At 32.2% G+C, this 10,464-nt stretch overlaps 3 protein-coding genes across 4 annotated transcripts in view; 2 read left to right on the top strand and 1 right to left on the bottom strand.

The window, feature by feature from the left end:
• The window catches only part of LOC112694054, a 12,111-nt gene extending 11,313 nt beyond the window's left edge, over positions 1 to 798 (bottom strand). Inside the window, exon 1 of the mRNA XM_025569400.1 lies at positions 769 to 798. Coding sequence (XP_025425185.1) covers positions 769 to 798 — 30 coding nt within the window. The remainder of the gene's footprint in view (positions 1 to 768) is intronic.
• On the top strand, positions 149 to 2,905 carry LOC112693775. 2 transcript variants are annotated; one of them, XM_025569008.1, is made up of 2 exons: positions 149 to 1,278; positions 1,460 to 2,905. In XM_025569008.1, exons 1-2 carry the CDS (start codon positions 1,134 to 1,136, stop codon positions 2,779 to 2,781), a joined length of 1,467 nt encoding a protein of 488 aa, XP_025424793.1. In that variant the 5' UTR covers positions 149 to 1,133; the 3' UTR covers positions 2,782 to 2,905. The 2 variants fall into 2 exon arrangements, with proteins under 2 accessions (XP_025424793.1, XP_025424798.1); XM_025569013.1 differs by having other exon boundaries at positions 169 to 1,278; positions 1,469 to 2,905.
• Positions 2,906 to 9,154: 6,249 nt separating this feature from the next.
• The window catches only part of LOC112694187, a 7,105-nt gene continuing 5,795 nt past the window's right edge, over positions 9,155 to 10,464 (top strand). Inside the window, exon 1 of the mRNA XM_025569586.1 lies at positions 9,155 to 9,308. Coding sequence (XP_025425371.1) covers positions 9,291 to 9,308 — 18 coding nt within the window. The 5' untranslated portion in view covers positions 9,155 to 9,290. The remainder of the gene's footprint in view (positions 9,309 to 10,464) is intronic.

Consider the following 10,464-nt stretch of genomic DNA (forward strand, 5'->3'; position numbering starts at 1 on the left):
CCAGTGGTCGGAGGATATTGTGCACGTTGAGCGCACCTCGTTCAGGACCGTATTTAGGGGGGAGCTACAGGGTGCTGTTGCCCCGGGCGGCTGAATATGAGAGGGCCGTTCATTTTTATATTTTCAATATTTAATGATCTAATATTTTTGAAGTGAAACTTATTTACAAAATAAAAAATATAACTCAAAATAAAATGCATATCGCGGCGTCACGACACACATACTCGGTAACGGTCGAGTACTGTCGATAGATTCAAAGGTTTACAAACAATCTATCCTTATGTTGACATAGCACTTGGAATGTTTTTGTGTACGCCAGCAACGAATTGTTCTTCAGAAAGATCTTTTTCAACCCACAGAAATTTGTATTTGGTATAATGAAGCGTTCCTTATAGTTGCCCCCTGGTATCAAATTCCTAAATACGGCCCCTGAGTTCGTTTAAATATTTTATCGTACGCGTGCGCGGTAAATTATTATTCGTCGATTGCCTATTGCAGTTGCTCGTTATTAAGTCGAATCGAAATTTGAAAGAAAACAAAACAACTGCGGGCCGACAAAAAATAAACGTTTTCGATTTCTAAATAAGCACATAACTTAAAATGTATACGGGTCTCGTACCACGCTATCGTACCACGCGAATAACGGGTAACGCAGCCGAGTCCAACTTACTTTTTATAATTTTGTGTATCTAATAAAACAAGTTAACACTAACCGTTCAGACGTCACAGCAGTACGACTGGTTCGAAAACGATGTCACCTATCATTACTTTTCTACGGTATACTACTAGCGTAGTCATGCGCGGTTATTCAACAATGTTTGATCCATATCTCGTCGCTCCGTAATTAAAATATATGCAGTAAGACGTTTGAATGATTTGTTACGATTACAATCGATAATCACGTATAAACCGGTACACGATTGAACCTATATAACCTCGATGCATTAATTTTTAGTCATTTGAAAAAACTATTCAAATGTCTTGACACTGTGTACAACATTCAACATTGTCATCGGTCAATCATTGATTATATCGAGTACATGGAATCGAATTACGTGTAGAACGATTATTGAATTATTGTTGTTACTAAATAATACCGTGTATTTTTTTCGGTACGATGTTTTAATCGACAGATGGCGTTAAAGATATGGACGTTTTTGCTCGTAATGTCGCTGCCGGCCGCAGAGCGTGGACGTGGTTTCGGTTCATTAGCGGCGGTTATAAGCAATATCGATTATCAGCAATTTCAACAAAAATCATTTTCCATAGGCGGACGAAGTAAGTCAACACTATTGTCACCGTCTAATAAGAATTGTGTTATGAAAAAAAAAAAAAAAAACCAACAGCGACCAAGAGTAATACTTGCGCGCGGACCGTGAACAATTGTGATCCGTTGACTTGTTGTGAAGTCGGCCGGGTATGTTATTGTACTATTTACGTCGGTTTTTTTCTTCTTCTGTTTTCGCAGTTCTACCGACGACATCACCGATACGATGGACCGGCCACCGGGTGCACAAGCGATCCACGCCTAAGATAACCAACAAAAACCCGTACACGACGATCACGCTGCTGCAGGGCGCGTCCGCGGGGGCGATACCGTCGGAGGACGGCCGGTGCATGGCCCGCGTGCAGTCCGCGATCGGCGACATGATGTCAGCGGCCACGGTGGCCGGGGCCGCGGGGGTGACGGGCAACAAGAATGGGAACCGACGTCACACCGCCTCGTCCACGGGCTTCATGGACCTGTCCGGTTACGCGTTGCACCAACGGTTGCGCACGGCCCCGGGTGCCGAAATGTACGTGACCGGGATGCGCGCCAAAGTTATGCCGCCCAGCGACGCGACCACCGCAGCCGACCAACCGTGGTCGCAGGAAAACGACGGCCGCCCGTGGGCAAGGGTGGACGTGTGTCGGTACGACCCGCTGGGCAACACGCTTGAGGCACGCATGCGGTTTGGACGCACCCTAATGGTGTCCGGTTCCGTTCGGCTGCTGTACGGCGGCCGTGGCGGTGGCAGCGTGCCGGGTGAAACCGGATGCGACATGACGCTGCGGCTCAGGCCCCGGGCCGGTTTGGGGTTCACGGCCGCGCCGCTCACCATGCCGGAGAAATCGCCGCCCAACCGTCTGACGGCAATGCCCACGATGACCATACGCACCACTGCCACGTTCATCGACCCGGAACCCGTCGACCCGGCGGCCGCTTACATCAGCGTCCACTCGTACAACTGCGTGGGCGGCGCAGCGGCTTTGCCGGGCAACCGGGAACACCCTTCCGCGTCCTCGGACCGTTACGAGCAGATCCTGTCCTCCGAGGACGCCTTGGCCGGCAGCGACGAGCTGTTGGCCGGCGGAGACGTGGACATTAACCTGGACGACGGCATAGATTTTTCGACGTTCAGCGACAAGCGGAGCGGCGGCCGTCGCCCGTCTTCTTCGTCGTCTTCCGAAGAGACCACACCGGCCGCGCCGACAGCGCCGGCCGTCGGTGCCGGTCCCCCGTTCGTTCCAGCCGGTTTCGTCGCCCCGCCGGCCCCGAGCCCGGAACCGAGAATCCGTCGCATACAGTACCACAACACCCAGCCCCAACACCCGCTGCTGACCGTGGCTTCTGCCAACGGTCACTATCAACAGTCGCAGGACCAGCTTCTCATGGAAATGGAAGACGTGTTCGTCCGGGGCGTTCGGTCGCTCTTGGCCAAACACATGGAACGCACTCTTAAACCCGTCTTAAAGGACTCGCTCATGGCCAACATGGGTTATACCGTGTCCTACGGCTGATGAATCGACAGTATTATAACCGTAGAACGTATCTTTCGTACTCCGGTCGTATTTAATTTTATACACTTTAACAATATATTTATTTTGTACCTAATATTTATTTATCTTACCTATTATTATAGTTATCGACCGCGTATAGTTTATGTGGTTTTTTTTTTTTTAAGAACAATGTAGTATTAGAGTAAGATATTTTTTTATTTTTATAAATCGTTTTGAATTCTACTAATAACCATGTGTACCGTATCGCATACAGGTACGCCATTACTCGTGTAATTCGATTATTTTACAATTATATTATGCTTATGTAGCTGTGTAGATTTAGTAAAAGTATAACATTTTAATTTTAAAACAAAACCGCACTTATATTCGTGTATTATAAAAGGTGCATTTATTTATATTTTGTAACAATCATTTTTAAAATATATAATTAAACAGAATATTATCAATGTCATTGTGTTTATATATTTATTGATAGAACACAGTTGCATTCGGGAGATTTTTCGATTTAGTCTGGTACTTTAATATTGTCTTTTTTTACTGTAATATTTTACTTTATTTCAAACAGTAAACACACTCGTATGATGTTGCCTAGAGACAAAAGACTCGAACTGATGTACCTTCGCCTGCATTTTTGGCCCACTCGAGTATAATCTTGCAATAAAATATTTCGTCTCAACGTATTGTCTTAAGTATTTATAAAGTATTTATCAGTTTAAATATTACAATGTAGGTATTATTTACGTATAAGGAATATATGTAACATTATTTATTTTTTTATTTATTTTTTTTTTTTTATCTAAATATGTGTATATGAAGATCTTATTGATAAAAAATATTTAATAAATTAATAAACAATTAGAACAAATTAAAAATCAGTAAATGGTTAATACTCGAAAATTAATAAATGAAGCAAAAATATTTAACGGTAAATTTTGGTAAAAAAATAAAAATAGAAAATAGCTTCTCCAAATGTCCATTTTGACAATGATTATTTTGTCGTAAAATAAAATTACCAATCGTTTGATTCAGCAATATTTATGTAATTTAAATTTTCAGTCTTAAACACACAAATATTATATTATTATGCACTTGTGTAACCTATGAAAATATATTTTATGAATGTATATGCACTGTTTTATTAATATTATACGTTGCATATATTAGAACGGTATTGTACTTATGTCAAGTTAGATTTGTCGACGTGGTCTAACTTGACATTTTTATGATTATACAATATATATGTTATTAAAATTGTATAATATGAAATAATAATTATAAGACATTACTAGTAAAAAAAAAAAACAATATATTTTCATAGTCATCCAAATATAAACAGTGATTTCAGATACATTGGGGAAAATACCAAGAAAAAAAAATCAATACAAATCAGTCATAATAAACATAATATTTACAATAATTAGTTTTAAAATTAATAGTTCTAATGATTTATTTTACACGTGGTGTAGACTTATCTTACAATATTTTATAACATTCAAACCAGAATAACATAATTGCGTTTTATTTTATAAGACTTATACAATACGAATAAAATGAAAGTATATTCTTCTTTGAATATTAGCATTATGAATTGATCACGAATTGATAAATTAAATAATTATTATATGTAATTATTATTGTATATACTTATTTAAAAATATAATCAATAAAAGTAAAATAATCTGTATTTTTATTATTATTATCATTCATTTTCATGTCCAAAAATAAAATATAATACTTATTATATATATACTATAAAGTAAAATTTATTTTTCTTCTTATTTAATAAGCTCGAAAAGTTGATTCCACAAGGTTTTTTTTCTTATAAACACTGATTGAAGATTTTTTTTCATTTATTCATTTATTTTTAATTTTTTTCAAAAAATATATTACGTTTTATTTGTTGTTCGTTATGATGTTACATTGTGTTATGGAAATAGAGAATGTTGGAAATGCGTAATTAATTAAAGAATTCATGACTATTTATTTGAAGCGTTTAATTACTTTTATTTTTATATTTAATTTTGTTGAACATTTAATAAAACTATTTTCATATCAAACCAAGAATATAAAAGTACCATTAAGTCGTGAAGATTACTAAATTAGGTAACATCGTATGGGTAATCTAAAAGTGATAATTATTATTTAATCATCGACCCCGAAAAATTTAAAAAACTATCGAAGAATATTGTGATATAATAAATAAAAGAATGGAGTAAAATACAAATATATCACCATTAGATATGTAATAGCGGTTATGATGTAACATATTATTTAGTCGACTTAATTATAAAAAGCTCATCAAAAATACTTACAATGTTCTGACTAATTTTAAAAACATAGTTTCAATACAGTTCAACTTTAGAAATGATTTATATTCGATTATGATACAATAATGAATTTCATACCTCTACTAGGACAGGTGAAAGAAAACAATAATACGAGTATTTGTTGAAAAGTACACAGTTTATTGACAACATTTAAATTGAAAACCAATATCCGATATAATTCAGAGGAGTACTACAGATATATAAGCTATATCTATATAAATGTACATGAATATACGGTGATATTATTTAATAAGAAAATAGTAAAATTACGCGGAGACAATTAATAATATATTTACTATGTATAGATATTTTAACGAATTTAGTCTATATTTTTTACAAACTAAAATGTTTTAGGACTATTATTGATGGTGGATAAAAAGTTCATAAAATGTTCTAATAAGCAAAATGTTCGATAAGTGTCTTAAAAGAAAATACATTTAAAACATAATATATATATATAACGAACAATTGTTTACAATAATCCAGACTATCAAAAAACAATTAATTTATATATATATATATGTGTGTGTGTGTGTGTGTGTGTGTGTGTGTGTGTTACATTGGAACTTGGAAGCACTAAATGCAGTATGGTAATTACGATTTTCAGCTGTAATTTTTAAAATTATTCTTTAAGTAGGTACATGAAAGATATCTGTATTAATATATATCTGCCCGATCTGTATAGATAACATTTTTTTCAATATGGATAATGTTTGTTCCTGAAATCTATTGTAAAAATAAAAATAATAATGGTACAGCTCTAAATGTTTCATAATAAAAACAGCAAACAAATGTTTAGAATAATCCACTAAGTATTAATTTAACAAACAATCGAAAATGAGTAATTCATTTAAATTTATAATGGTTATGATAAAGATTGTGACTTTTAGCAGTATGTAACTTTCATTCTGCTAATTGTAATAATAATCAATCGATACTAAATTATTGAATAGAATATTTAAGAATTATTTATAGATTCTATTGGTACTAATAATAGTAGTTGCTATGACAATATCGATTTTATTACATCGATGTCGGGTTCTAGTTGTCTCCCGGTATGGGCAGTAGAAATTAACCAAACTATTTCAAACAATTTTTTCTTAGTAAATGTATGTTCATATGAACCTCTGTAGGTACTCTCTAAAGACTTTTTCGAAAAAGATTATAGATAGAAATTTCTAAATTGTTTAATAAGTTGAATGATAACATTTTAGATATCTACCGATTTTTTCGTTATAAGAAATGTTACACAATAAAATAATAAAAACTTACTTCCATCAAAAGTTTTTAGTTATTTTTTTCAACATTATTAAATATACATACAGATTACAAAGTTTATTGCAATGCAGTAGTTTTGCAGTTTAATTAATTGAGTGCTTACCTATACCTACGCGTTTTAAGTTGAAAATTGATCAAATATGTCTAAAATTAATGTTTTACAATATTGTTACGGTCGAATACGATACCATTTGAACTCTGAATATTTATAATCTTGTGTACTTCTAGACCTTTCACTTTTATTACTAATTCTTTTGAATTCAATTTTTCAATGTTTAGCACACGAAAATGATTGTCAGAGAAGTATTTAATAACGCAATCGTTTTGTATAATAATGTTACATTTGAAATAATTTTTATATAAGAGTACCTGTAGTACATAATTCATTGGTGTCTATAGATAAATCAATCCTGTATAAGTCCAAACTAATAGTTTCCGTTTTTTTTTTTTAGTAAAAATGTATACATCATAATAATTATGTTTCTATGTTTATTAATCAGATATAAAAATACACAATACAGATGAATTTATTCAAATCATTATCATTACCACGTGTCACGTGTGTATCCGTTTAAGTATACTGTACCGTTACGTGACTTGTTAATTTTGAAAGAACAATTATCGATGTGATTATCGAGATTATAATTATTTTAAACTATATATGACTGTAAATTTTATCACCGTTACTCGTATATAAAATGTGATTTCAATTAACAAGCATCTTTAGTTTTTTTATTTCAGAATTCACAAAATTTTCACTTAAAATATAAAATTTAAAAAAAAATCAATCGATGCCAAAACATTGATTAAAAATTAAAAATTAACTTAGACACGAATTTATTCACACACACACGTACACGTACACGTACACACACGTACACATACACACACACATATATATATATTTTTTTAACATGAGACATTTATTATTACGTTGAAAAATGCAATCTTACGTTAAATGAATGACGCTATAATAATATATATTTTATACATTATTTGTAGCAGCTATTGCTTATAACTTACAAAAATAATGTGTCTATTGCTAGTAGTTACAGTAGTTTTCTAGGGCAACTATGTACACAATTTTGTATCTGTTTGAAATATAAATTATAGTAGCACAAAGGTGATATTTCACGGTTCGTTATAGCTATCGAAACTGCGTAATAGCCAAAATGGCTAAAGGTACGACCACTACGTAAAAAGACGACGAAAACACTTGTATTCCATGGAATATATGTACGACAATCGGTTCACATTAATTCACATTAGATACACACGTTAAACCGCCTAGTCCTAAATACAAAAATAAAATAATATATTGCAATATGTACAATTCTAATACGGCTTCAGTGTACCATGATTTCTACATGTTATTATTATTATTATTATTATTATTATATGCTTTATTCTAATATCCTATTATTGTAAAAAACTACTTTTACAATTTATTTTAAAATATTGGTATATTTGTAGAATCCCTTAAAGAACTAAAAATAATGAAGTAACAACAATAAAATATTAATAACACGTATAAAATAAATTTTAAATTGCACGATGATTAAATTTTACAAAAAAAAAAATCAGTTTCATTCGTTTTGACTAATATAAAATATTAACCGTAACATTGAAAACATATACCTAAATTTAATTATTTTAAAAACTATACCTGAGATAAATGCTCGGCTTCACTTTAATAATAACTCAACGGTTCTTTTCCGATAGGAGTTTCTAATTATTATTTATAATCGAAAAAATAGTAGTCTATTTAATTAATCATTACAATATTATTTTTTCTTCTCAGAATTTTATTATTTTATAACGCTTATTAAAATGATTGATTTTTATTATAATCATGTATAGTAACCATGCACACTATGAATGACATAAGATACTTCCAAGACCGCGATTTTGCGATATTTTGAATTTATTTAATATTATTTTATACCTATTTGTGTAGTTTTAACCTTGCAAAGTAACACTTAATACTACAGTTGTATATTATGTATTTAAAATTTGTGAACGTTTTAGTTACCTTTATAAATATAGGATAAACATAAAATATCGGATTGTACCTTGGTTAATATTTGCATTTATATCGTGTTTGTAATCCAATACAAGTTTAATCATTAAAATTGTTGTAATTAAATATACCATTAAATTAAATAATTAAATACATTTAAACTGGTAGGAACAAAGTATTATTATTCTTCTTGTTTACTGATTTATATTTAAATATTTTCACTTAATTTATGTATTACTTAATTTCAATGGCGTGTTGAACTAATTTTTGGTGTAGAGTAAAAATTTATATAAGGAACCCTATAAACTTATAACATATTGTGTGCAATGACATTTAATAGTTTGGGTACAGACACTGTAATTAATTATTATAAATGTATAATTTGAATTGTTAAAAAAATAATATTATTGTTTGCGTTTATAATTATTGATATTTTCAATTCATTGATCCAGAGTATGAAATCGTAATAAAACAAATAATTTTAATCCTAATAAGAAGTTATATAATAATCACAATTATTATTGTTGCTGTAATAACAATGTATAATACATCATTGTATGTTTCGTATTATTTTCCGCCACCCAATTCAATCACAAAAGGGTGATTGTAATGATCAGATTATTGGTAGTGGCTAAATGGAGGGGCTTAGGTTTATTGGTGGTATTATAAAACGGGCAACAACGAGAAAATAGGTACCATACTAAAAATTTCACGAACAGTTTCACTTTATTTTTTCTAAGTATATTAAATTTTTGTAAATGTTGTTATAATTGTAATAAGTGTTTATAGTATATTCACACTTTAAATTGAAAAAGTTAAACAAAAATTAAATAAAAAAGTACATATACACAAAGTAATATATTAGAGAACTATCGACACGAAGTATGACGAAGATGTATAATGTAAGTTTTTTATTTATTAATATTATAAGCAAACACTAAAATCAAATAAAATGTTCAACTCCTTATAAATTGTTTGAGTTTTATAATATATTCATATCTAAACCATATATTAGTGATGTAATCATAAGCTAATATTTTTTTTTTTTTGTCATTAAATTTGCTGCCTACTATACACAATATATTATTAAGTTAATTATATTTGCCCCGTCGGGATAGGTGTTTCTTATTCTTCATGATATTTTAACAATTTTTACCCATACAAATAAATTTTGTACCGACTCAACTTTTATTTATTTGAAAATATAAACCAATATAGACTGACCCAAATAAATTGGTTCAAATTGAATTGTAGGAGGAATCGATACACAGAAAAAATATTTTATTAAAAAGTTTTCGGTAAGACGTGCGATTTTTTTTAAAATAAATTTCCGAACTTTTACACCGTGCCGAAAAATCATAAAGTGTTCAAAAATTGTCAAAGACGTTTGTATTAGATAATATTACAAGAAAAATATTTATTCGTTTTCAGTTGTACTGTAATAGAATACAACACGAACAGAGGAACGAGTATAACGATCACGTTTACCTCATAATAATAATAATAATAATAATAAATAAAAACTGTATTATCGTTGTAAAATATAGTGTTGAAATTATAATTAATAATCCACTGATCAACAGTCGAATTTCAATGGGTTTATTCTGTGGACATTTTGCAAATTCTTTAACGGACAACACGGGTGTACTATGGGTAAAAAAAAAAAACAAATGTGAAAAATAAACGACATTTTTTCGATGCATAACAGAGTTACTCGTGGTGAACTCGTCGAACGGTGACGGAACGGCGTAAGAACACGAGATCTGGTCGCCGACGCACTTAAATTATAATCGTCGCACGTCGGTCGGGTACGTAACGCGCGCGCCTCGTTCGCGTTGTTTAACGCGTCACCGTAAAGCATAAACCGCTGGAGATATTCTTCCACTCGACGCAGTTCGCTCGCGTTCGTCTTGCGTATGGCCCGGCGGTGTTTGCTGATGATCGCGCGCGCGCGCGCGCGCCTCTCCGCGATACGAATCGTATTCTCGTACGCGTAGGATTCCACGTCGAAAAATACGTTTCCGGTGAACCGATCGCGAAAACGAATCGCGTTGTTGC

This window comes from Sipha flava, unplaced genomic scaffold (assembly GCF_003268045.1).
Source record: "Sipha flava isolate LNK unplaced genomic scaffold, YSA_version1 0_pilon_pilon, whole genome shotgun sequence".
In the NCBI taxonomy this organism is placed as follows: Eukaryota; Metazoa; Arthropoda; class Insecta; order Hemiptera; family Aphididae; genus Sipha; species Sipha flava.

What these genes read in the sequence shown, in the direction of transcription:
- LOC112693775 (XM_025569008.1), top strand. Translation starts at nt 1,134, where the DNA reads ATGGCGTTAAAGATATGGACGTTTTTGCTCGTAATGTCGCTGCCGGCC. An exon ending in ATTTTCCATAGGCGGACGAA is followed by an intron (nt 1,279 to 1,459) that starts GTAAGTCAACAC and finishes TTTCTTCTTCTG; the next exon opens with TTTTCGCAGTTCTACCGACG.